The sequence below is a fragment of the Theropithecus gelada genome, chromosome 15 (assembly GCF_003255815.1).
Source record: "Theropithecus gelada isolate Dixy chromosome 15, Tgel_1.0, whole genome shotgun sequence".
Classification (NCBI taxonomy): Eukaryota; Metazoa; Chordata; class Mammalia; order Primates; family Cercopithecidae; genus Theropithecus; species Theropithecus gelada.
The window spans coordinates 45,249,389-45,276,238 of NC_037683.1; the positions used below are offsets into that span (position 1 = coordinate 45,249,389).

The 26,850-nt window shown below is 47.7% G+C and overlaps 1 protein-coding gene across 9 annotated transcripts in view; it reads left to right on the plus strand.

Annotated features, from left to right (window-relative positions):
• The window catches only part of PAX5 (paired box 5), a 201,462-nt gene that overhangs the window by 98,991 nt on the left and 75,621 nt on the right, over positions 1-26,850 (plus strand). For 7 of the 9 annotated variants that reach the window (XM_025360528.1, XM_025360529.1, XM_025360530.1 and 4 more), the window contains one exon: positions 12,633-12,762. The exons of the other annotated variants lie outside the window; for them this stretch is intronic. In XM_025360528.1, the coding sequence (XP_025216313.1) occupies positions 12,633-12,762 (130 nt within the window). The remainder of the gene's footprint in view (positions 1-12,632; positions 12,763-26,850) is intronic. 9 annotated transcript variants of the gene reach the window in all.

A 26,850-nucleotide genomic window follows, 5' to 3' on the forward strand; every position in this document is an offset into this window, starting at 1 on the left:
TACTGGGTCCTGGGCCACTGGGTCCCAGTTCTCATTCTCCAGAAGTGGAGCTTTGTGCTCTAAGCCTTGTCAGGATAACCTTTCTGTCCACGTATTTGGGAAGACCTGTGAGCTTGCAAATAGCACACTGGTTAAGGGAAGGAGAAAATACCTAATCACTTTCCATTTCTAATGAACTTAGAGTGAGCCCTGACTTGACTGTGAGAACAGTATGAATCAGTCAGGTTTTAGGCTACCAGGAAAGCAGAAGCAAGCGTCATACACCCCAGTCTGACAGCATGTCCGGTGGAGGAGTGGAGGCCCTGGGGCCCCGGGCTGGATCCAGGCAGGGAGGGCACTGGCACCTGCAGGACCTTTGTTGGAACTGGAGTTCCAGCGAGCACACCCAGGACCAATGTAGGGAGACCAACATTTAGCACCTTCTTACACCGGAGTTGTGTGGCTGCCTCGGAAAGTAGTGAGTTCCCATCACTGGAGATACCCATTTGGTGGATTTCAAGTGCCAGGTAAAGATAAGCCTACAGCACTCCTGAGTTCCATTAGGCCCTGAGATTTGGGGCTTACTAAAATTCTGTAAGAGGACAGGGGAAGAAAAGGGCCTTCTGATTAGTCATTGCTGAAAAGTTGCTCTCAGACAGAAGTTACAATGTCTGACTTTGGTGGCCTCCCTGGACTTCCCCTGCTGGTACCCACCACCACATGGAAACTTGTCTGGGTGTGTGCCTCAGGGGTGCCTGGAAGGCTGTAAACAGAACAGGGGGAGATGAGTCACTGAAACTTTATAGGTCTCTTCTTGGAAGCCCCTCAATTCTGCTGCAAATCTTTTTTTATTTTTTTCTTTTTCTTTTTTTTGGACATGGAGTTTCGCTCTTCTTGCCCAGGCTGGAGTGCAATGGCGCAATCTCCGCTCACCACAACCTCCGCCTCCCGGGTTCAAGCGATTCTCCTGCCTCAGCCTCCCAAGTAGCTGGGATTATAGGCATGTGCCACCACGTCTGGCTAATTTTGTGTTTTTAGTAGACATGGGGTTTCTCCATGTTGGTCAGGCTGGTCTCAAACTCACAACCTCAGGTGATCTGCCCACCTCGGCCTCCCAAAGGTCTGGGATTACAGGTGTGAGCCACCATGCTTGGCCTGCTGCAAACCATTTTGACCCAGGCCACGAGCACAGTTCTGAAGAAACAAATGACTAAAGAGCGTGTTTGACCCATGTCCGTGGCAACCTCTGATGAATAAAAGCACCTTGACATCACTCATCCTCTCAGTGACCCTGGGAAGCACCTCTGGCACTGTTGGAAGAGCCAGGTCATGGTACCTGTCCCAGTTCATTTGGTTCCACAGGCATTTATGTCACATCTGTTCAGAGCTGGGCACTGGGCCAGAAGCTGCTGCCACAAAGATGAGGGAGACACAGTCTCATCCTTATGAAGCTCACACTCTAGCTGGGGGATGACGTCCCTAAACAGTTAAATGTATAATGCAGAATAATAAGTGCTGTGGCAGAAAGAAGCACACTCAGCTGTTTTAGGAACACAGAGAAGGGGAAATCAGTGAGGGCTTCCTGGAAGAGGAAGGCCCTTCAACATCCTTTGTAGTCCTTCCCCCTAGTTAATATTAATGGTAGCACTTTGTAGATTGTGGAGTACTTTTGCAAGCATCATTCAATTAAACATTTTATTTTGAGATAATTGTGGATTCATATGGATTCATATGCAGTTGTAAGAAATACTGCAGAGGGCGCCTATACACCCTTTACTGAGTTTCCCTCCGCAGTAACATCTTGTAAAACTATAGTACAATAAATTGACAATTACAGACATTGAGTCAAGATACAGATTATTTCTGCCACTGCAAGGATTTGTCCTGCTGTTTTTTCAGTAGACATTTTCTAAGTATTTATTTATGAGTCTGGCACTGGGGACTCAAAAACTGAAACGCAAAAGGCCTGCCCTCCAGGGTTTTATTCCTATCTCCCCTCTGGGTTTCCTCACAACTTGTGAGGTAGGTCACATATCCCCCTTACAAATGAGAAAAGGTGCCAAGAGTGAGAGGTGCCCAGCCTAGTTTCACACAGCACAGAGTTGGCCGTGTCAGGCTTGAAGTCTGTCCTCCTGGCCCCAGGCCTGGTGGAATTCCTCAGCCACGCTGCCTCCCTTGGTGGCTGTCAGGCCTCTGGATTTGGGGACCTGGGGTCAAATGGGCAACATCTTCACCATCCCACAGAGGGAACCTAAGCCCTTCCTGGGGCCATATCAAGGAGAACCCCATTCCACAGAGTGAGGACCTCATCTTGGTGGGCACAGACTTTAGTGAGCCAGAAGGGCCCCAGTGGATTTGGTCCATCTCCCTCATGACAGATGGAGTCACTGAGGCCTGGCAAGTGGAGGGTCTGGCCCCAGCTGCATGGGAGTCCAGGGCAGAGCCAGGTCTCCAGGTCCACTGCCAGCCCGTCAGATCTATTGTAATCAAGGCAGAACTACTCCTTAACATACACTTCACCAGGTGGAGTTTTGTATATCCAGGTTTAAAGAATGCAGGGCATTCCTCCTTGCAGATTCAGCGCTCTTTCCCCAGCTGGAGGAGGATTGTGGGTGTGTGGCCAGGGCCCTTCACGGAGGAGTGTCTGAGCTGTACCTTCAGGGGTGGCAGTGAAGTCCCCTCCAACTCTAACTCTGCTTCTGGATAGGGGACCAGTGCTGCAAACGGGGTGGGCAGCAGGGCTCCCCTCTCTGCACTCTAGTTCTGCATCTGTCCACATCCCGGGACTCCCGGGGCACCACGGACCTGCAAGGACTTTGCAAATTGGAAAGTGCTAGGCAGTCAAGAGGACTTAGACTTCTTGTGTTTGGAACTTTGGCATGATGCAGGGATGATGGCCTTCAAGGAGCAGGGCAGGGCGCCAGGAAGAGGAGGCGAGAGAGCAAGCTCCTGGCTGTCCTTGGCCTCTTGTGGTCTCTCGTTATTCCACAGGTATTTGTCGGATGGCTGATGAGCGGTGACAGGCGGTGCCATGAGTCAAATATGTGTTGTTTTACTTTATTTATTTTAACTGTGGAGACTTTCTCTTTTTTTTTTTCTTCTTTCTTTTTTTTTTGGGACAGGGTCTCCCTCTGTCACCCAGGCTGGAGTGCAGTGGTGCGATCTTGGCTCACTGCAAGCTCCGCCTCCAGGGTTCAAGCAATTCTCCCACTTCAGCCTCCTGAGTAACTGGGATTACAGATGCTCACCACCACAGCCTGACTAATTTTTGTATTTTTAGTAGAGATGGGGTTTCACCATATTGGTCCGGCTGGTCTCAAACTCCTGACCTCAGGTACTCCACCTGCCTCAGCCTCCCAAAGTGCTGGAATTACAGGTGTGAGCCACCATGCCCAGCCATAATTATGGAGACTTTCAAAGTAGACTTGGAATAATTTAATCAGCCTCCAAGCACCCCTCCCCCAGATTCAACTCATGACAATTGTTGCATGGACATCCTTCACCCGACACACTCCACTTATCTTTTAATGGTTTTATTGAAATATAATTTTTATACCATAAAATTTACTCATTGTAAGTGCATGAGTCAATAGTTTTTAGTAGATTTAAGGAGTTATGCAACTATCGCCACAGTTTGGTTTTAGAATCGTTTCATCACTCCCCTCATGCTGATTTAAAGTTAATCCCTGATCCCACCCCCTTCTCCAGCCAATCATGGATCTGTGCTCTGTGCCTGTAGATTTGCCACTTCTAGCATTTCTATGGACTATCCTTTATGTCTGGATTTTTTCACCTAGCATAATGCTTTTGAGGTTCATCCATGTTGTAACATGTATCAGCACTCCACTCCTTTTCACTGTTGAATAGTATTCCATTGTGTAGATATACCACATTTTATTAAATGCACTTTATTTTTCAACAAACTTCAGACATTATGTCACTTCACCTGTAAATATTCTAGAAAGAATCTTTAAAAGACACGATCTTTTATTAATTTATTTATTTGAGACAAGGTCGCCCAGACTGGAGTGCAGTGGTGTGATCAAGGCTCACTGTGGCCTCAACCTCCTGGGCTCAAGTGATCCTCCTGCCCCTTTCTCCAAAATAACTGGGACTACAGGTGCATGCCACTATGCTCAGCTAATTTTTAATTTTTTTATGGAGATGGGGTCTTGTTATGTTGCCTAGGCTGGTCTCAAACTCCTGGCCTCAAGCTATCCTCCTGCCTCAGCCTCCCAAAATGCTTGAATTACTGGTGTGAATCACAGTACCTAGCCAGACAAGACCTTTTAGAAAGCATAACTGCACCATTACCACATCCACAAAGTTAGCACACCCTTTCATGTCATCAAATACCCAATTAGTGCTTACATTTCCAATTGTTTCATTATATGTTATGATTTTTGGTTTTTTTTTTTTGAGACAGAGTCTCACTCTGTTGCCCAGGCTAGAATGCAGTGGCTCGATCTCGGCTCAGCACAGCCTCCGCCTCCTGAGTTCAAGCAATTCTCCTGCCTCAGCCTCCCGAGTAGCTGGGATTACAGGCACACGCCACCACAGCCAGCTAATTTTTAAATTTACAGTAGAGACAGGGTTTTACTGTGTTGGCCAGGCTGATCTCGAACTCCTGACCTCAGGTGATCTGCCTGCCTCAGCCTCCCAAAGTGCTGTAATTAAAGTCGTGAGCCACCGTGCCTGGCCGTGTTTTTTTTTATTATTTCTTTTACAGTTTGTCTGAATCAGGGTCCACATTGTGACTTATTGATTTGTCTCTAAGCCTCCTTTAACCTATAGGTTCACCATCTCTCTGTTCTTGATTTGCCATTCATTTGTTGAAGAGGGACGCTAGACTTTGTCATGTGGCCAGTGATAGAGGCAAAGAGCATCAGCAGTGGAAGGAGACTTAGAAATCCTCCAGTGAAAGTCCTCAGACAGGTGGGGAAGCAGAGGCCAGTGAAAGGAGGGGCTTGGAGGCCCCTCTGCCTGCTTGGCCTCAGTCCCTGGAGCCAGGCCCCAGAGACACGTCTCACCCACTCCAGCTTCTGTCCTCCCTCTGAGTAGATGTAGAGGTGGGCAGGTGTCTGGTCCTTAAGAATGGGAGTGGTTGGCCTGGCTCTGGCCCAGCTCCCAAGGGACACCTGTGGCCTGGCAGTGAGGCTACAGGAGCCTAGCAGGTGACGGGGAGGCCTCCTGGCGCCAGGTGGCCATCTGAGGTGACCAGCCCTGCAGCCTTGCCCCATGCGCTGCCCCTCTTCGCGCTGCCCTCCTTCTCACGTGTCTGTGTTTCTTTTCTCCTCCATGCTATGGCAGTGGTGCCCCATGCTGATGAGACAATACTTGGTGCAGCCCCGGGCAGTCCTTTTCCAGGTAATTTCCTAGGGACCCTTGTGATGCCCAGTGCACGCTCTCCTGGGGCATGTGCCTCCTTGAGTCTCTGCTAGAATTCCTGAACCTCTCATATTGCTTAGTTTCCAAAGTGCTGTCCCTCTCCTTGTCCCTCAGATTCTCATGATTGTCGAGGTAGGCAGGCAGCTAGGGACTAGAATTAAAATTTCATTTTACTCACGGTGAAAATGAGGTTCACAGAACTGGCCCAGCTCACCTACAGCCACACAAGTGAGAAAGGGGCAGAGCTGGGACAAGAACCTTGTGTTATCACTCCTAGTTCAGTCTTTTTTCCACCACCGGGTCAAAGGTTATCAATGATGCAGTTAAAAATGAACTAAGGGCCAGGTGCAGTGGCTCACGCCTGTAATCCCGGCACTTTGGGAGGTTGAGGTGGGTGGATCACTTGAGCTCAGGAGTTCAAGACCAGCCTGAGCAACATGGTGAAACCCCATCTCTACAAAAAATTAAATAATTAGCTGCTGTGCCTGTAGTCCCATCTACTTGGGAGGCTGAGGTGGGAGAATCGCCTGGGCCTGGGAGGTTGAGGCAGCAGTGAGCCATGATTGTGACACTGCACTCCAGCCTGGGTGAGAGAGCAAGACCTTGTCTCAAAAAAAAAAAAAAAATTAACTAAGGAAGTCCATCCCTATCCCTGTACCTCAGTTTTTCTATGTTGGGAAGGATGACCCTGACTGTCCTTCTATTATAGTTCTGATGTTTGAGAGGACAAGCTGTTCCATCATCTGGAGCATGGTGTCTGTGAGGATGGTCCACACACCTTGGGCTGGTGGTCTTGACCTTGAGGTCTTATAAGAGTCTGTGGTGGCTAGGCGTGCTGTCTCATGCCTGTAAATCCCAGCACTTTGGGAGGCTGAGGCGAGTGGATCACCTGAGGTCAGAAGTTCGAGACCAACCTGACCAACATGGTGAAACCCCATCTCTACTCAAAATACAAAAATTAGCCACGTGTGGTGGCGGGTGCCTGTGATCCCAGCTACTCAGGAGGTTGAGACAGGAGAATCACTTGAACCAGGGAGGTGGAGGTTGTAGTGAGCAGAGATTGCATCATTTCACTCCAGCCTGGGCAACAGTGCGAGATTCTGTCTCAAAAAGAAAAAGATTCTATGGCAGCAGGCAGAGGAAGTTTTATCCCAATTGGTTGCATTGCAGCAGGAAACTGTGAAATGCTGACTTCAGTTCATTTCTGTTCCGGGGTCATAGTCAAGGACAGCACCAGGGGGCCCTGATGAAGAGGGAGAAGAAGCCTAAAATGACATCTTAAGAAAGAACCCCAAGGGCTCAGAAAAGTAGGAAATGTAGAACACAGCTCTTGCCTGTGATTCTCAGGGGCTGGGGTTGGGGGGTGGCAATGTACCCAAGTATGTAGGTGCACCAACACACTTACACATCTGTGACTGTGTGCACACCTCTGCACCCCACCACTCAGCCTTTGGCTTCCAAAAACTATGAGAAATGGAAGTAGAATGCCATTGTTACCAGGCAAAGAGGCACCAGGAATGCCTTTCCTCTTCTCTTTCTTTCTCTTTCTCTCTCTCATTCCCCTTCCTTCCTTCCTTCCTTCCTTCCTTCCTTCCTTCCTTCCTTCCTTCCTTCCTTCCTTCCTTCCTTCCTTCCTTCCTTCCTATCTTTCTTTTTCTGTCAGTTCAGCTTTCCCAGCCTTCACTTTCACAAAGAACTTGAGGTGGCCTGCAAAATAAGCAATTATGTGTATCTAAGTTAAGTTTGGGAAAAAAGCTCAGAAATTACGTAGAAAAAAGGGGAAGATCATTGTACCAGGAGCCAGCAATGAAGTGGCTTTGGTGGTTGAACACTGAATTTGACCGAGTTTCCTGGCAGTCAAAGCAAAAAGAGATATGAAGTGGTTTCCAGTGTTCTTGTTGTTAGTCAGAGGCAGATTCATGACTCACCAGTGGAAAACTTTACTGGTGTTGAATTGTAGGAGGGATTGACAAGGAATTTGAATATTCTAGTGGGCAGTGTCTCCAGAGGTTTTAAATAATTTTCTTTTATGGCTGTTTTCTTTTTTTGCCTCATAAAAGTGTTAAATGCCTGATATTCCATCAGAGACTGGTGAAAAAGCACCACACAGGGGCTTTAACATGTTGGGCAGGGATGTGGCTTTCTGGTGACCTGACTTGATGTGGGGTAGAGGTGGAAGGAGGGCAGGGGATGTTAGCGTATCCCTTAGTGTTCTTGTTCAAATACTTCCCAGTTAATTTTTGAATGTTGTAGCTCATAACATGCTACTGGACCATTATTCATTTATTCATTCATTCAACAAGCACTTAGGGGGCACTAGGGATATTCCATGTTCCACACTCTCAAGGCAACCTGGAGGGAGATAGACAAACAGCCACTCTGCATTGTGATAATGGAGGTCTGTACAAAAAACCACCAAGTATGGAAGCATAGACAAGGGAGAGATTGTTTCTTTGCAGGAGTGTGGAGCTCAGGAATGGCTTCACCAAGGAGGTGACATGTGAACTGGGTCTTGTGGATAATGTAAGAGTTCTCTAAGTGACAAAGTGAGATGGGCCCTCCAGGTGGAGGTAGGACAGTGTCTGCAATGGCTGAGGAGCTGTGGTGTAGCAATGTTCCAGGGAACCCAAGAGATTGGGGAGAATGCAGTTGCCTTTAAAAATCACAGACACCACATCACCTAAGTGATGGACTTAGGGAACTATTAAACACCAAAACTAAATGACAGCTTCCCCTGGCTCATGCGGGAGCAGAGTAAGAACTGAGGGAATCCCGCCAAAGAAGAGAGGCTGGGCTCTGGGCAAGCCCTGCAAAGTGGTGATGGTGAAAGGCATAGATGGCTGGGCGCAGTGGCTCATGCCTGTAATCCCAGCACTTTGGGAGGCCGAGGCAGGTGGATCACTTGAGGCCAGAAGTTCAAGACCAGCCTGGCCAACATGGCAAAACCCTGTCTCTACTAAAAATACAAAAAATTAACCAAGTGTGGTGGCGTGCGCCTGTAATCCCAGCTACTTGGGAGGCTGAGACAGGAGAATCACTGGAACCTGGGGGTCAGAGGTTGCAGTGAGCCAATATCGTGCCACTGCACTCCAGCCTGGGTGACAGAGCAAGACTTTGTCTCAAAAAAAAAAAGAAAAGGAAAGGCACAGATGGTGAAGTGCAGCTAAGGACTCGTTTCTGAGTGTCCCACTGTCCCCCAGGTTTGCTTTGCTTTCTGGGAGCCAATGGTGGTTGGACACCTGGATTTTCGGACCTCCCACTGCGTGCATAACATAAGTTGAAGATTTCTTGTCTTAAAAAGATGATCCAAACCCAGCTTTTGAAGTGGCTGGATGAGCTTTGTTTGATACTGAATTTGTTGACTAAAACAAAAATCAAATAGCAAAACAAACCTCTTCCATCTGGAAATTAAATATGTTAAAAGGCAGGATATATCCCTGTTGACAACCCTTTTTGTGGTTCTCTTAAACCCAGGTTGGCTCTGCTTTCTTGGGGGAAATAAAGGCTTTCCCTTGCAGACCCAGCAGCCCAGTCCATGTCAAAGAGAAGAGGCTGAGGTCTAGGAATGGGCCAAGCCCCAGGGTGGGCTGGGGAGGGACGTGGGGATGCTGACTCTTGGCTGGGATGCTGCCTGGCCTTAGGAAGAGCACTCCTTCCTTGGTTCACCGTTCATAGTGCAAGCCCTTCACAATCAAGTTCCAGCGAGTCTACCGTTCCATCTTTCCCCTTTACACTTGCACCCCCTCTAACTATTGCATGTGCCTGTTTCTGGGTCACTCCTGTCCTATCACCTCTGAGCCTGCCTTCAGCTGTTCTCAGTCTTAAGAGTTAGGGATTGTTCAGCCCCAGGTTAAATACAGCCTGCATCAAGAAACCCTTTCTGACCACTTCACACCCCATATACATTAATGACTCTGCTTTTGTCCCTCTTGGATGGAATTTCTTGGGGTTTGTGGGTGAGGGTTAAAGTGTGTCTGGTCTTCACACATCATATTGCACAAAACAGGGCTCAGTAAAGGTTGAATGAATGCATGCCCGCTATGCTCAGGCCTTCACTAGGGCATTCGGGAACACAGAGAAGAGGGAGGAACTGGGACCTATCCCTGGGGACCAAAAACTCTAGAAGATGCCATCTAGGAAAAGACCCTTGTCAGAGACATTTTGACCTGCCATCTTTACACACAGCAATGAACTGAAGGAGTTGATTCTGCTGAGTGGAATTCTAAATTCATGCCCACTTCATTCTCAGAAAATTAGGAGGTTAATGCCGCGACAAAGTCTCATTCTACAGAAGAAGTCTAGACAGCAACCTTTTTCCAATAGCTCCTGCTGCATGGAATGAAGGCAGTATTTTCCAAACTTTGCTGGCTGTGACCTATAGCAAGAAATACATCTTAATCTCTACCTCATACACACATACCCACTGACATGGGAAACAAAGATTCACAAAACAGGACTTATCCTTTCTATGTGGGAGACACTTGGATTTTTTTTTTTCAATTTCATTTATAAAAATGTTGGGACCAGCCAGTTGATTTCACTGTGTTTTAATGAATCAGGTACTCACAGTATAAACATCATTAGGGTCATTGTCGAGGTTTTGGAGTCAGAGGGACCCAGGTTTGAATCCTGGTTTGGGCACCTAGAAGCTGTATGAACCTAGGCAAGTCATTCCTGCTGTATCATAAAAGCCTCAGTTTCTTCATCTGTAAGATGCGGATGTCATAGAGCCTGCTTCAAGGGGTGACTGTGAGGATCCTGGTACAGAGTGAACACTCAATGAGTGTGAGATTTTGATGCAATTGTGAAGACTGTGGTTGTCATTGTTCTGGCACCACTTGGCGGGGCAAGCAGAATGAGGGTGGGACTCACACTCCTGCGGAATGGTGGTCAGGAAAGACTTCTTGGAGGAGGAGGCACTGAGACAGGGCAGCAGGATGACTGGGTCCCACCACTATCCCCACAGTGAGCAGGAACCCTGTGTGAGCATCCCAGGCCAGAAAAGGCACTCCTCCTTCCACGAAGGGCGGACTTGTTCCCAAGGATTTTTGGCTGGACCTAGAGCTGACCACGTTAGATGCCTTTGCCTTCCACATTTAGGTCTCTAATCCACCTGGAATTGATTTTTGTGTCTGGTGTAAAGATCCAATTTCTTTTTTCCCCCCGTTTCTGAATGGATAACCAGTTACCCCTGCTCTGTTTATTAAAAAGTCCATCCTTTCCTGCTGATTTGTACACCATCTCCTTCATATATCACGGTTCCATATGTGCACGGATCAGGGTCTGGACTGGATTCTGTTTCATTGGTCTATTTATCTACCCCTGTGCCAATACCACCCTGTCTTAATTACTGTAGCTCTATAGCGATTCCTGATGCCTGGTAAGCCTGTCCCCCTGGCCTTGTTCTTCTCCCTTAGAAGGACCTGGGCTTGCTTTGGGCCTGTGCTCTTCTCTACATGTTTCAGAACCAGCCTTTGATGGGTGAGGATCGAAGAGCCCTGGGGAACTCTGGACATGCTGTCCTCAGCACGAATCATCTAGAGCCTGGGCCTGCAGCACCTCCTCAACTCCCTGCTACCATCACCCCCAGTTGAAACTTTAGCTGCCCAGGAAGTAATCTCTGATTTGAAGGGAAAGACACCAGGAATGTGCCTGGGTCTGAGCCCCTTCTGCCTGCCACGTGCCCAGGGGCTCCTTTGGTTTCCCTCCCAGTGGCTCAGTCCTCGTCATTTTGCTCAGGGTGCCTGCAGCTCCTTCCAGAAGACTGTGTGCTTCCGTGTCCCTGCCTGACAAGGACATAACCCTGGACCAACATGGGTGTGTCCTCCATCAGCCGGGGTCCTGGAGGAAAACTCCCCATATCAAATCTTCACATGGACAAACAAATTTGTTGGCTTAATGTTTGCAAATTCCCTTCCTTCCTTCCTCCCTCCCTCCCTCCCTCCCTCCCTCCCTCCCTCCCTCCCTTCCTTCCTCCCTTCCTTCCTTCCTTCCTTCCTCCCTTCCTTCCTTCCTTCCCTTTCTTTCTTTTTTTGACAGAGTCTTGCTCCGTCACCCAAGCTGGAGTACAGTGGCATGATCAGGGCTCACTGTAGCCTTGATCTCCTGGGCTCAGTCAGTCTTCCCGACTCAGCTTCCCGAGTAGCTGGGACTACAGGTGAAAGCCACTACACCTGGCTAATTTTTGTATTTTTTGTGGAGACAGGGTTTCGCCACGTTTCCCAAGGTGGTCTTGAACTCCTGGGCTCAAACAATCCACCCGCTTTGGCCTCCCAAAATGTTGGGATTACATGCATGAGCCACTGCACCCAGTCACATATATTTTCTTTACCTGAAAATAGGCCCTGGGGTGGGGTGGGAGGAAAAGACTTGTCACTCGTGCTTATAATTTAGTCTATCCTTCAGTTGAAAGATCCAGGTTGGTGCCTTTGCTGCCTTCTCTGGAGACCATTCTGACAATGGCTTGGATGACAAGGAAATGACTCATTGCAAACTCTGATTTCCTGAAATGGCTTAAAGAAAGGAGCATGACTCATGGGCTAAATACACATGGTTGGTGTGGCTTGCTAAATTAGATATGTGCACCCCGTGGTTTTCAGCATACAGGTGTTTACCTGCTTCCAGAATTCAAAAACACTTGCCAAATGGTGGCTCAGTTGGTTTGACATATTGGATTAGGGTGGGAATTCATGGTGACCCACCCCAACTGGTATTCTTCCCTGTTGATGGTGGGTGAAGCCCTCCTCCCCTTGAGCCTCACTTTATTCATCTGTGAAATGAGGATTTGGACTGGATGATCTCCCAGATTCCTCTTAACCCTTGTTTCTGTGATTCCACCTTTGTGGTTTAAGAGCACAGAAATCAGAAACCATTCTTTCCATTCTCTTGGCAAGAAGACACTTATTTCTGCCTTGCTTTTGGTTACGGACCCTCCATCCCTGCACTGAGGAGTGTGGGGTCTCTGGCCGACTGGAGCTGGGCGAGGGCAACATGAAGGCCAGAGGGAGCCAAGTTTGGATTCTCGTGAAGTTGCACTGAGTCCTGCCCACCTTCTGTCCTGGGAAGATTGTTGATTCTGGACAACTGTCTTGTTCCACCAAGCTGACTCTGCCTTTTCAACATTGGAGGTGTTCATGAGCCCCTTGTGGGCTTTGGCACAGGCATGGACTAATCTGGCTTGGTGGCTGAGCTCAGAACGTGGAGTTGGCATTTGACTAAGATACTGTGGAGTCTTGGTGCTGAGACATCTCTGTTTCTTCTTTCAGACCACAGAGTATTCAGCCATGGCCTCGCTGGCTGGTGGGCTGGACGACATGAAGGCCAATCTGGCCAGCCCCACGCCTGCTGACATCGGGAGCAGTGTGCCAGGCCCGCAGTCCTACCCCATTGTGACAGGTGAGGGCACCTGGGGCGTGGGGGATGAGTGAGGGAGGAAGAGAGAGAGAGGAGTGTATGGTGGGAAGAGTGGCTTCTTGGTGTGTTTGGATGTGATTGGCCAATTTTGTTTTAACGAGGTTATGAGGTCTGGGAACAGGTCAGATGCTAGGGCCAGGGTTGCAGCTGTGATGAGACATGGCTGGATATGGTTCCAACAAAGCCGGGGAGAACAAATGCCAAATGGACTGTGGGCTGGAGGGGACTTGGGGTGGGAGGCAGGAAACCTCCTGCCAGAGGGGCCCCTGTGGGTGGGGCTGAGTGTTCAGAGGCCTAAGGTTTATTGCTTTCATGAGAAAGGCCACCCTGGTGGGCACCAGCCTCAAGGAGGAACGGGATTCTTTGCAGATTGCTGTTGGCAGGCAGAAACTGAGTCAAGAACGGCAGGCGGCGTAGGCTGGAAGGTGCTTGGTGGATGCAAAGCAGCCACCCTCTGGAAGTCCCAGGGCCAGACTGTTTAGCTGTCTTTGTAGAGATTGGGAGTGTGGGTCCTGGAGGTGCACTGTGGTGTTTGATCTTGCCATTTACTAACTGTGCAGTCTTGGGTGAGCCATGTATACGTTCTGGGCTGTGACTTTAAGCTGCACAGCGGGACTAGTGCTAGCACCTGTCCCGGGGGCTGTTGTGAGCATTAATGGGTTCGTATGTGGAAGGTGCTTGGACTCTCATCTGGTACACAGTAAGTACCCAATACATGCAGCTGTTAGGATTCTTCTCAGAACCCTCTCCCTGTGGCAGGTCACCATGGGGCTTGCTGGCTTGCTGCTGCAGAAGGGCTGGATGCGCGGGCCAGGACGGGCAGACCCCTGGCCCAGCTGTGCTGGGATAACGTGGAGCCGACTCCATATGGACAGACTCAGCTGCCAGCTCTTGGTTGTCCAACCGGGCAGGCAGGAGGCCCTCTTGGATACTGTACAAATAGACAAGGGGCTGGTGGGCCACACTTGGGCCAGAGCCGTGGGTCCAGTTTGAGATAGCAGGATGCCCATGTGGACTGATAGGTAGGGCACAGTGAATAGTGACAGTGACATGTCACTTCCCTGTGGGTGCATCAGGGAAGCTGGGTTAGACTCGGTCAGAACAGTGGAGGGTGTCACTTAGGCCAAAGCAGCAAGACAGGGAGGGCCCAGCGCCGAGACCTGGGCTAACGGGTCAGCACTGAGGCTCAGGCGGAAGAGCGGGGCCCTATTTGCAGCTCTGAGCACCACGTGAGGGCCAGTCAGGTGGCAAGAGCGACTTTGTCCACCATCCACCTGAGGTGGGCCAAGAGCTTGGAGTGCACCCAGGTCTGAGGTGGGAGATGTTAGTGACGGGCAGGGAGCCGGGGAGCCCCAGCAGGAGTGAGCCTTTGCTGACCCCACAGGTGTCCGAGGAGGTCCCCTCTCCTGGTGTCACAAGAATCCATGACAAGACCTCTGAAGGCACTCCCATTTCACAGATGCAGAAACCAAGTCTCAGGGAGGGGCAGTGGCTTGCCCAACATAAGGGGTAAGGGGGAGTTAGAGCTGGCCCTCTGGCTCCTAGATCCTGAGCCCTTTTTCCTTTTTTTCAAGGAACTACAAGTAATTATAGAGGTGGGCATGGCAGAGTGCAAAGAAGCCTGGATTAGTGAACAATAATAGCAATTGGCACTTCACTGCACGCTTATGGAGAAGCAGGCATTGTGCTAAGTGAACTCACTTTACCTTCAGAGGAACCCTGGGAGGTGGGACCATTATGATCATGTCCATTTCACAAATAGAGAAACTGAGGCTTGGGGCAGTTGAGTGGCTTGTTGAGATCACGGCTGGTGAGCAGTGGAGTTGCAGTTGAATGCCAGGGCCTGTGCTGCTGGCCACGCTGCCACGCAGATCAGCTGGGGCTCATCCAGCGTGGTCACCGCCTTGCTGTCTAACTCTGGACACATCTCTGAGCCTCCGTTTCTCCACCTGTAAAAGGGTCCTGGTCTCTCAGTGTCCAGGTAAGGATCAAATGAGATCCAAGAGGAGACTGTTCTGCAGAAAGGAGGGCTTGTTACTGGGATTCCAGTTTATAGAAGATTGGGTAGGTGGATCACAAGAAGATGTTATAGGGTTACCTCGGAGACATTGTGGGTTTGGTTCCAGAACACTGCAATAAAGCAAATATCTCAGTGAAGTGAGTCACACACATTTTTTGGTTTCCCAGTGCATATAAAAGCTATGTCTGGCTGGGCGTGGTGGCTCACGCCTGTAATCCCAACACTTTGGGAGGCTGAGGTGGGTAGATCACCTGAGGTCAGGAGTTCAAGACCAGCCTGGCCAACATGGTGAAACTCTGTCTCTACTAAAAATACAAAATTAGCTGGGCGTGGTGATGCATGCCTGTAATCCCAGCTACTTGGGAGGCTGAGGCAGGAGAATTGCTTGAACCTGGGATGTGGAAGTTGCAGTGAGCCAAGATTGCGCCATAGCACTCCAGCCTGGGCAATAAGAGCCAAACTCCATCTCAAAAAAAAAAAAAGAAAAAAGAAAAAAGATATGTCTATGCTATCCAGGTTGAGCATCTGAAATGCTCCAATATCTGAAACTTTTTGAGTATGACATGATGCTCACAGGAAATGCTCACTGAGGCATTTCAAATTTTGGATGTTCAGATTAGGAGTAGAACTGGTAAATATAAAGCAAATATTCCAAAATCCAAAATGGTCCAAAATCTGAAACAGTTCTGGTCCCACGCATTTTGGATAAGGGATACTCAATCAGTACTGTAGTCCAGTAAGTGTGCATTGTGTCTTTTTAAAAGACACATACCTTAATTTAAAAATAGTTATTGCTTAAAAATGCTCATAATCATCTGAGCCTTCAGTGAGTCGTCTTTTTGCTGGTGGAGGGTCTTGCCTCGATGTTGGTGGCTGATGAGTGATCAGGACGGTGGTTGCTGAAGATTGGGGTGGCTGTGGCAATTTCTTAAAATAGACAACGATGAAGTTTGCTACATCAGTTGACTCTTCTTTTCATGAAAGACTTTTCTGCAGCAGGGGATGCTCTTTGATGGCATTTTATCCACCATAGAATTTCTTTCAAAACTGGAATCAGCTCTCTCAAACCCTGCCACTGCCCTACCAACTAAGTTTATGGAATATTCTAAATCCTTTGTTGGCATTTCAACAATGTTCACAGTATCTTTACCAGGAGTAGATTTCATCTTGAGAAACCACTTTCTTTGCTTATCCATAAGAAGCAATTCCTTATTCACTAAAGTTTCATCATGAGATGGCAGCAATTCAGTATATCTTCAGGCTCCACTTCTAATTCTTGTTCTCTCGCTGTTTCCACCATATCTGCAGTTACTTCCTCCACTGAAGCGAGTCATTTTCAGCCCTCAAAGTCATCCATGAGGGCTGAAATCAACCTCTTCCCAACTCCTATAAATGTGGATATTTTTACCTTTTCCCTTGAATCACGAATATTCTTTTTTTTTTTTTAGACAGAGTCTTGCTCTGTCACCCAGGCTTGAGTGCAGTGGCATGAACTGGGCTCACTGCAACCTCCGCCTCCCGGGTTCAAGCAATTCTCTGCCTCAGCCTCCCGAGTAGCTGGGATTACAGGCACCCACCACCACACCCGGCTAATTTTTGTATTTTTGTTAGAGACAGGGTTTCACCATCTTGACCAGGCTGATCTTGAACTCCTGACCTCGTGATCCACCTGCCTCAGCCTTCCAAAGTGCTGGGATTACAGGCGTGAGCCACCGTGCCCAGCTGAATCACAAATGTTCTTAATGGCATCTAGAATAGTGAATTCTTTCCAGAATGTTTTTAATGTTCTTTGCCCAGATCCATCAGAAGAATCACTCTCTATGGCAGATATAGCCTCACAAAACGTATTTCTTAAATAAGAGAACTTGAAAGTTGAAATTACTCCTTGATCCATGGGCCACGGAATGGATGTTGAGTTAGCAGGCATGAAAACAACATTCATCTCCTTGTACATCACCAGCAGAGCTCTTGGGTGACCAGGAACAGTGTCAATCAGCAGTAATATTTTGAAAGGAATGTTTTTTTCTGAGCAGTAGGTCTCAATGGTAGGCTTAAAATATTCAGTAAACCACGCTATAACCAGATGTGCTGTTATCCAGGCTTTGTTTTTCCGTTTATAGATCACAGGGAGAGTAGATTTAGCATAATTCTCAAGGACTCAAGAATTTTTGGAATGGTAAAGGGGCACCAGCTCTAACTTAAAGTCGCCAGCTATATTAGCCCCTAACAAGAGAGTCAGACTGTTCTTTGAAGCTCTTGAAGCCAGGCATTGACTTCTCCTCTCTAGTTATGAAAGTCCTAGATGGCATCTTTTTTCAGTATAAGACTGTTTGGTTTATATTGAAAATCTGTTGCTTAGTGTAGTCACCTCCATCAGTGATCTTAGCTCGATCTTAGCCTCTACATCAGCACTTGCTGCTTCACCTTGCACTTTCATGTTATGGAGATGGCTTCTTTCCATAAAACTCATGAACCAATCTCTGCTAGCTTCTAACTTTTCTTCCGCAGCTTCCTTACCTCTCCCAGCCTTCCTAGAATTAAAGAGAGTTAATGCCTTACTCTGGATTAGGCTTTTGTTAAAGGGAATATTGTGACTGGTTTGATCATCTTCTTCTTTTTCTTGAGACAGGGTCTCACTCTGTCACCCAGGTTGGAGTGCAGTGGTGCAATCATGGCTCACTGGTCTTGACCTCCTGGACCCAAGCAATTCTCCTACCTCAGCCTCCTGAGTAGCAGGAACTATAGGCATGCACCACCATGCCCGGCTAATTTTTAATTTTTTTGTAGGGGCAGGGTTTTTATATGTTTCCCAGTCTGTTCTCAAACTCCTAGGCTCAAGCAATCCTCCCACCTCGGCCTCCCAAAGTTCTGGGATTACAGAAGTGAGCAACTGTGCCTGGCCTGGAAAATTTTTTATAATTTTAGAGTGGGAAAAGTCTTTTTTAAACTAAATTCCAAATACAAAAGACAAGACAAATAAATTTAAGTATTAAACATTTAAATCTTTTGTATGTATATGGAAGAACATCCAAAAGGCAAAGAACAAAATGAAAAAAAAAAAAGGTGTAGAACACAGATGACAAAAAGCTAATGTTCTCAATATATAAAGAGCTTTTAAAAACGAATAAGAAAAAAATCCTTTGCCCATTTTTCTCTACTGATTTTTTTTTCTTAAAGTTTCTTTCAACCTGAACATCTTTTCATTGGGAAAAAATGCGGATGCCCAACAGTATATGAAAACACGTTCACCTGACTCATAACTTTAAAACTGAAAATTAAAACAATCATGAGATACTTAAAAACATCTTAACAAAGATTAAAGTTCAGTGTTGAAGATGGCATGAGAAACATATATTTTGAAACACTGTTATAAGAGCATACATTGATGCAATCTCTTTTGGAGGGAAACTTGGCAATATCAATCACTTTTTCTTTTTTTTTAGAGCTACATGAACTGGAATAGGATCTATCAAAGTTTTAAATGCACATGTTAGCTTGCTTGACTCAGAACTTGTATATGCACTTTTAGGAATTTATGTCACAGGTATATTCACATAGATGCACAATGATATCTATTTATGTATAATCCTTACAGAATTATTTATAATAGTAAATAAATGCAAACAACGAAACATCCATCAATAGGAGCTGGCTAAATAAATGATGGCTCTTTCACACAATAAAATACTATGCAGCCACTAAAAAGAATTAAATAGAACTATCTGTACTGATGTAAATAAGTGTCTAAGATATACTTTCAAGAAATATTAAGTATTTAAGTATTTCATTTATATGAACAATGAAAGTTTTTCATTTGTGTGAGAAAATATAAAGGGTGGACACACAGATGCACGTGCACGTGTGCACACACACACACATCAGAAGCTTGTATATGAAGATCCAGTGGCAGAGCTTTGAGCCCTTTCCTCTGCTTTTGGGGGCATTATGGTGCTGTGGTAGGGATGCACTGCAGTTGAGATCTCCACCCAGATCCACCCAGCATCCCCTTGGGATAGCAAGTATTCACAGTGCCCCTTTACTCTCCTGAAATTACATCCATTAAGAATGTAGGTCTGTCTTCACATCTAATTTCAAATAAAATCAAAACAATGCCCTAGGAGGCAAATGAGATAAAGGCAAAGTTATGTATAATTAAATAATATGTACTTTGATATGTAAATACTCTGTATGTTTAAACTGCAAGACATAATGAAGGTGTCCAGGGCTTTCCCCGTGCTAGAATCACAGCGAATGCAACAGCCCCAGATATAGCCTTACACACAGGTATAGACTAGGGACTAATACTGACTTATCCTGCCAGCGTGATTTTACAAATAGGTGAGGAACCCTTGGCAAAGTTCCAAGTAAAACAAAGTATAGGCTTTGCTCCATTTACACGGTAGTTGCATTCCTAGAAAATTCAGGGTATATTAAGACCATGGAAATTGGAAGTTCACATTTATATGTAAATGAAGTTCAGTTCCAGATTCAAATACTTATAAACTGATTTCTCACCTACCTGAATGTTTGGCAGGACAGGAGAGTTGTGAAGGATGGAGAAAAATTCTTTGCTGTGTGGGATTGTTGCACTGCAAGGCAGTAACACCCCTCAGGCAGGGAGACGCCCCCACAGATTTTTCAAAACACCCTCTGTAGGTGCAGTTACCGACCCCATCAAGAACTGTTAAACACCTTGAAGGAATGCCCCCAGGAGCTGTTGGGGGCTAGGGGGCTCTGTTTTACCACGTGGCATTTATCTAATTCCACCTGTGTTAGTGGATTGCTGACACAATGCAGAACTCTTCAAGGGACAGTCGGAGCCTTCCGGCCCCACCTCTCTCCTTTTCCCCTCCCCACAAAGCCCAGAGCACTGTAGGTGCCCAGCTGGATGGTGAACCCAGCCCAGGGCTCTACCTGGGGTCTGGGGGACAGATGGCTTCTGTGCTGCTCTATCTTAGCCCTCACACTCCGGGCTGCTCAGGGAAGATCTCATTCGAGAAGGATATATATGCCACATTAAATATTAAGTTAAACACCTGCTCTACCAGCTAGAGCACAGGGCCACAGTTCCGAAACTGCTCACCATTTGCAAACTGGTGACATGGCCAGCCTGTTACTGCACTGTGAGCAGTTTGGGCCTGTCCTGATTGGGACTAATTATCTGCAGGTGTGTCATTGGGCCACAGGCCTGCTGATGGGGGAGCCACCGTGCTTACCTGCCGGAGAGGACAGCGGGTAGGGCACCAGGCTCCCCACTTCTGCTCACCTCTCTACTGGTGAAGGACCTGGCAGACTTGCCCCTAGCTGGGTCCACCTGACCTTTTGCCTGAGAGAGCAAAGGAATGGGGCCAGACTGTATCTCGCCGGCCTCTTTCCCTGAGGACCATCTCTTTGCATCAGTAAGCTGGCATGTCAGGAGGAGACAGAGAGAGGCCTCTTGTGGGCCAACAAGTTTGGGAAACACTAGCCTGGTAGGTGATCTGGGCCCTGGAGACTGAGGCTCCCACTGGACACTGCCCCTTTTTAGTAGCGGAAATACCCACAAAGACAGACAGAATGGCTGCCGAGTCCCTGAGTCCACCTGCTCTGATTTGCAGCATACCTCAGGTTCAATGTTTGGAGCCTCAATACCCAAACCTTGGCAGCCCAAGAAAGTCCACCCTCTTCTGGCTTTTCATCTGAGCAACAGCCAGGGGCTGAGGGAAAGAGCACTGAACAGGAGTCAGAGGAACAGGTTTCTGTCTGGACTTTGCACCTAACTAGTTCTATCTTTGGACACATTGATCATCCTCTTCTCTCCAAGCTTGTTTTCCTATCTATGAAATAGGGGTGGTAATTCTGCCCCTGCCTCCCTTGACTGTTTCAAGGATAAAATGAGCCAGTGGGAGGAGGGGGATGAAGAGCCACCAAAGGGGCATCTGAGTGTATGTGGGCAGTTGTGGAGAAGGAGGCTTGGAGGGGTTCAGGATCCAGCATTGGCGAGTCCCAACCTTCCTCAGAGCAGATGTTCTGACCATACCCGGGCAGGGTGGGAGGATACTGTGGTCCCACTCCTCACTCCACAGCTGGGGAGACTGAGGACAAGAGAGGGAAGTGACCTGCTCAAGGCTACATTCAGTGAGTGAGAGCTGGAGCCCCAGTTCCAGCTCCCCGAGGGCCCTCGCTTCCACAGCCTGCTGACATTATATGATTGAATGGACTAAAAAAATCCCAGTTCAAATTTCCTGGAGGCATCTCTTTTAGTGCGCAATTGAGAATGTCAGCAGGGAAGCCAGATTGCCGGAGCTGGAAGCCCACTTCACTGCATTCTAGCTGGGTAATCTCAGGCAAGTTACTAACCTCTGGGCCCAAGTTCCCCATCTGTAAAATGGGACAGCACTAGAGTTTTCTCACAGCTTCTGGCAAGGATTATATGAGTGGTCCTTGCGGAGTGCTTAGCACAGGGTAAACACCCCATAAATGGTAGTTATTACTATGTGTCTGAGCTCTTGTCCAGAGTCCCTTATCTCTGCCCTGGGGGCGTAAGACAAAGAGACATATGCCCAGTGACAGCTCTCTACGTGGGGATGCTCTCAGAAGGGTCCTGATCCTGCAGAAATCCACAGAAGGTGGTGGAGTCTTGGAGACGCCATCAGGACGTCTGACTGAGGGGCAGGGATGCAGAGCTCTGAATTTTTTCCACTTGTTTAGAGTCCCGGTGTCTATCATCAGAAGCAGGGACATCCACTGTGGGTTTGGGGATTTGGGGGAAACAGTAAACAGTGCATGGCGTTGCTTTCAGCCTGTGAACCCACGGACTCCGGACCTGGGGCGTCTCGGGGGCTGGGGAGCCCAGGCTGGTTTCTGTGCATGGTGGAGGCCCTCTGCTGGGCTGAGTGACTGTGGGGTTTTCCTCCTCGGGAAATATGTTCTGCCTCCTCTGTCACTCTCCCCTCTGGCCGAGTGCCAGGCCACTCCCAACAGCCATTTGTCCATATTTCCATGGGGCGTGCCTCCTTTGACCCACTTTTTATGAGCCTTTTTGAGGCTCATCAGATGTAACTAAATACCTCTTCTCTCAGAGTGGAATCATAATGAATAATGAAAGCAAAAATACAAGAAACGCCTTGTGTATCCAGGCTGCCAAAAGGTGCTGTGAAAAATTACAAGAGCTACAGTGCAGCATGATACCCTGCAACTGAGTGTCGGCCACGGAGCCGTCCTCGGAAGATGCTACGCTGGCTATCAGAGTTGTTCTGTGGGCCAGGCATGCGGCTCATGCCTGTAATCCCAGCACTTTGATAGGTCAAGGCGGGAGGATCACTTGAGCCCAGGAGTTCGAGACTAGCCTGGGCAACAAAGGGAGACCCCCCCCATCTCAAAAAATAAAAAACTGTTTTGTGCATTGGAAAGGAGATAATATCAACACTTAGAGCTCACTGGGCTCTTGCTCTGTGCCCGGCTGGGAGTACCATGTGTCCCTGGTGGACAATCCCTGCCCTCACTGGGCTTACCTGTGGGGCAGAGCCAGGCAATTTACAGTAAACACAGAATAAATTTGCAATGTAATTTTACCACGGCATGTGCTCTGAAGAAAATAAGTGGGAGAGAAGAGAGAGACTCAGGGAGTGGTGCCCAGCGGGGTGGGTCTCTGTGAAATGGTGGTGTTTGATCTGAGATCTAAGTGTTGAGAAGCTTTGTGGGGAGCTGCGGGAAAGGCATTCTGGCAGAAATTACAGCTTCAGCCTTTTAAATGTACAAGTGAATGAATGAATGAATGACATGCATACCCTAAAGGATGGGGCAGATTTCTCAGTTCTTTCTCTGCTGACAGCTAGGCTCAGCCCATAAATCAGGCCTCAAGGGCTCCTGGAGTTAGAGAAAAGCACAGAGGTTAGGCAGCCTGATTCTTCACACAGCCCGGGGTCAGTTCCACATCAGGGCTTGGTCACCTCTGGTGTTGGGGATTTCCCTGCCTCAAAGGCGAAGTCTCTTCCAGCAGTACTTACCCGGAGCTGTTCTCAGTTGAAGTGATTTCCTTTTCCACTGTCAGGCCAGAAACTGAGGTATTTATAAAGTCCAGGCAGACATCTATGCTTTGAACTCATAGACCAGGCACTGCCCAACACGTCCCTCAGCCTGGTGTGTGCCCCCGAGGTCCAGCCCAAAGGTGCTTTGATTTGCATAGAGTTTTTTTAAACTTAAAAAAAATTAGACCTAACATTTTAACAACCAGAGGAAATACACCCCAATGTCCATCCATGGGGGCCCTGTTACAGACAGAATAGCTCATCCACACAACGGAGTGCGAAAGAAGGAGGAAGCTCTTCATATCGTCATAGGGGATGTAAATAATGTATCTTTGAGATACGTTATTTATGAAAAAAGCAAGGTAAAGAAGAGTGTATACAGCATGCTGCCTTTGTGTAAAAAAGGGACAATGGGAATGCATATTTGTGTTTGTGAGAGTTAAAGAAACTCTGGAAAGGTGCTCAGGACTTAACCATGTTTAAGCAGAGGGTATGGGGAGAGCACTTTTTACTGAGTGCTATTTACATTTTAATTTTTTGAACCTTAACATATCAGCTATCAAAAAGTTACATTTAAAAGTGCCTTAAAAATCAGGAGATTTGGGCCGGGCGCGGTGGCTCAAGCCTGTAATCCCAGCACTTTGGGAGGCCGAGACGGGTGGATCACGAGGTCAGACGATCGAGACCATCCTGGCTAACACGGTGAAACCCCGTCTCTACAAAAAAAAAAGAATACAAAAAACTAGCCGGGCGAGGTGGCGGGCACCTGTAGTCCCAGCTACTCGGGAGGCTGAGGCAGGAGAATGGCGTAAACCCGGGAGGCGGAGCTTGCAGTGAGCTGAGATCCAGCCACTGCACTCCAGCCTGGGCAATAGAGCGAGACTCCGTCTCAAAAAAAAAAAAAAAAAAAAAATCAGGAGATTTAACATAAAGAGGGTGGATTGCTTGAGCTGAGGAGTTCAAGACCAGCCTGAGTAACATGGTGAAACTCCGTCTCTACAAAAAACTGCAAAAATTAGCCGGATGTGATGGTGCGCACCTATAGTCCCAGCTACTCGGGAGGCTGAGGCAGGAGGATCACCTGAGCCCAGGAGGTCAAGGCTGCAGTGAGCCACGATCGTGCCACTGCACTCCAGCCTGGGTGAAGGATCGAGACCCTATATCTAAAAAAAAAAAGAATTAAAATGTCTAGCTTCTTTTGGAAAAACGGAAGACTTGGCCACCTTGGGTGGACATTCCCATGTAGCCACACTTGGGGAGAGTTGAGAAGTGGTTGCCCCTGTAGCTGAAGCAGCAGGCTCCTGTTTACCCCAGACCCCACCTGGCAGCTTAATCCACTTGCCTTACCTCCTGGCCCCTGTGGGCACTGGGTTTTCAACCCTGTTCTAACCCGTCACCCCATCCTTCCTGTGTCCTCTTACCCTCATTCCTGCCCAATAGAACCCCCTCTCTCAAGCCAGGAAGGGCAGCCCACAGGCTCTCCAGCTAGCCTTCCCTGTCCCTGACCTCAGGCCTCTGCTCAGGCTATTCTGCCTGCTTGGGATGGCTTTCCCCAGTATCAGGTCAGTGTGCAAACCATCCACCGGGGAGGGCCTGGAGCAGCGAGTGCAAAGTTCTCAAGAATGTGCGGCAACCCAGCGTTTCATCTCAGTGTAGTGACATCACGCTCTCTCCAGACTCAGTGTTGTGGGCCCTTTGCAGTAGCAGTGGCTGCAGCATGAAAACTCCATATCCAAATTGGACTCTCTCCAGAGATACAGGGCTATTTGCATTCCAGAACGATTTGGGGGTGAATTCTATTGAAATTTAAAGTATTTGTTTTTTCACTGGTAAATAGACTCACAATTATAGATTCTTGGATTCCTAGAAGCCTAGAATTTTGGAATCTTAGTTTTTGGAAGGCTACTCAGAGGTTCAGAGATGGCAGAGGTCTGATCATTTTAAAGCCGAAATGAAACTCAAGCATCTTCGTAATTAAAATGCATGTAGAAGAAAAATATGGTTTGCTTTTAGGTTAGCTCAGTGTTCCCAAGAAATATTTGTTGAATAAAATGAATTAATATTTGTGTAAAGTGCAGCATCAATTAAACAAATAATTTCAGTGGAAAGTACTCCAGTTGTTTCTGACCTTATATTTTATAGAATAAAAAACAAACGAAGCTGGACAGCCCTTCTGGTAATGCTCTCATAGATTTTTATACTTGTGAGTGGCTTGGGAGCCGACCCTTCCAAAGAGCCTGCAAGCAGGTCTCTGGGCCTCCAGCATCCAGCCCACCCTGCTGTGATCCGTCTTCCTAAAATAGCGATTTCATTAGCTTGTTCTTGTGGTCAGAGATCCCCACTGCCTTGTCATTGTCTGGAGGAGAAAAGGTGCGAAGGACAGCGCCTGGGCAATTTGCAGAGTTTCTGCCATTCATCACCCATTCACTCATCTCTCCATTAAAAGTGAACTCCTCCTTCACATCAGACGTCAGCCTAGTCTAGGTCCTGAGGGTTTTAGAGTTCCTGCCCTCAACCAACCCACAGTCTGATGGGGGATACACAGCAAAGCAAAGCAAAACAAAAATGAAAAAGAAAGGGAAATACTGTGGGAGAAGCCAAGTGCTTTTGACAATATGAAGGAGGGAACAGTCGCTTCTCTTTGTGGGGTCTGGGGAAGGTTTTATGGAGGAAGCAACATCTAAGCTGCTCCAGGGAAACCATCCACCCTTGGCTTCTCTGCTCTGAAGTTTGGTTTAATATCTCACCATTCTCTTAAAAGAAAACAAATCTTTTTTTTTTTTTTTTGGAAACAGGGTTTACCCTGTGGCCCAGGCTGGAGTGCAGCGGTGTGATCACAGCTCACTGCACCCTCATCCTCCCAACCTCAAGGGATCCTCCCACCCCAGTCTTTCAAGTAGCGGGGACTACAGGCGCACACCACTATGCTGGCTAATTTTTTTTTCGTTTTTTTTTTGAGAAGGAGTCTCGCTCTGTCGCCCAGGCTGGAGTGCAGTGGCCGGATCTCAGCTCACTGCAAGCTCCGCCTCCCGGGTTTACGCCATTCTCCTGCCTCAGCCTCCTGAGTAGCTGGGACTACAGGCGCCCGCCACCTGGCTAGTTTTTTTTTTTTTTTTTGTATTTTTTAGTAGAGACGGGGTTTCACCGGGTTAGCCAGGATGGTCTCGATCTCCTGATCTCGTGATCCACCCGTCTCGGCCTCCCAACGTGCTGGGATTACAGGCTTGAGCCACTGCGCCCAGCCTAATTTTTGTATTTTTTTGTAGAGACAGCGTTTCACCATGTTGCCCAGGCTGGTCTCAAACTCCTGGGTTCGAGCAATCCTCCCACCTTGACCTCACAAAGTGAATAATTCCTTTTTAATTGCAAAGTAATACAAGTTCACTGTAAAATAAATTCAAATGTCACAGAAGTATGTACAGCAATGTGTCCCCACGTCTCCTCAGTCTATTCCTAATCCATTCTGTAGATGTCATCAGAGTTGACGATTTGGTATGTATTCTTCAAGAACCTTTGCTGTGCATAAAGAAACATATCAGTATGTACACATACAGTTTATTTCCTATAAATGGGTTCAAACTCTCTGCATTGTTGTTTCATTATTTTAAGGTTATTCATGTTTTAAGGACACTCTAGCTGTCTGTAGGTAAGAGCTTCTACCCTGTCTAGTGAACTGGATGAACCAGCATGGACTTTTCTCTAGCCGTGTGGCTGACCAGCCCCGATCCTCAGGGCCAGGGGGCGAATCTCTCTCAGTATTTGATATGCAGGACTTCAGAGGTGAACAGGCCCAAGAAGGGCAGAGGGCAGGGCACCCTGATGTCCACAGGAGGCCCAGGGTTGTTGGCATACAGACAGCTGACTTGGAGCCTGGCTGTGGCCTCCCGCGTGCTGTGCGGGGAGGGGGGCTGCCAGGAGGACAAGGGGAAGCCATGGGGAGGAAGCTTTAGTTTAGTGAGAAGAAGCACTTCTGAGCAGTTTGAACTCTCTGAAAGCTGAATAGGCTGCCTCAGGAGATAATAACAATGATAGCTAATGTTT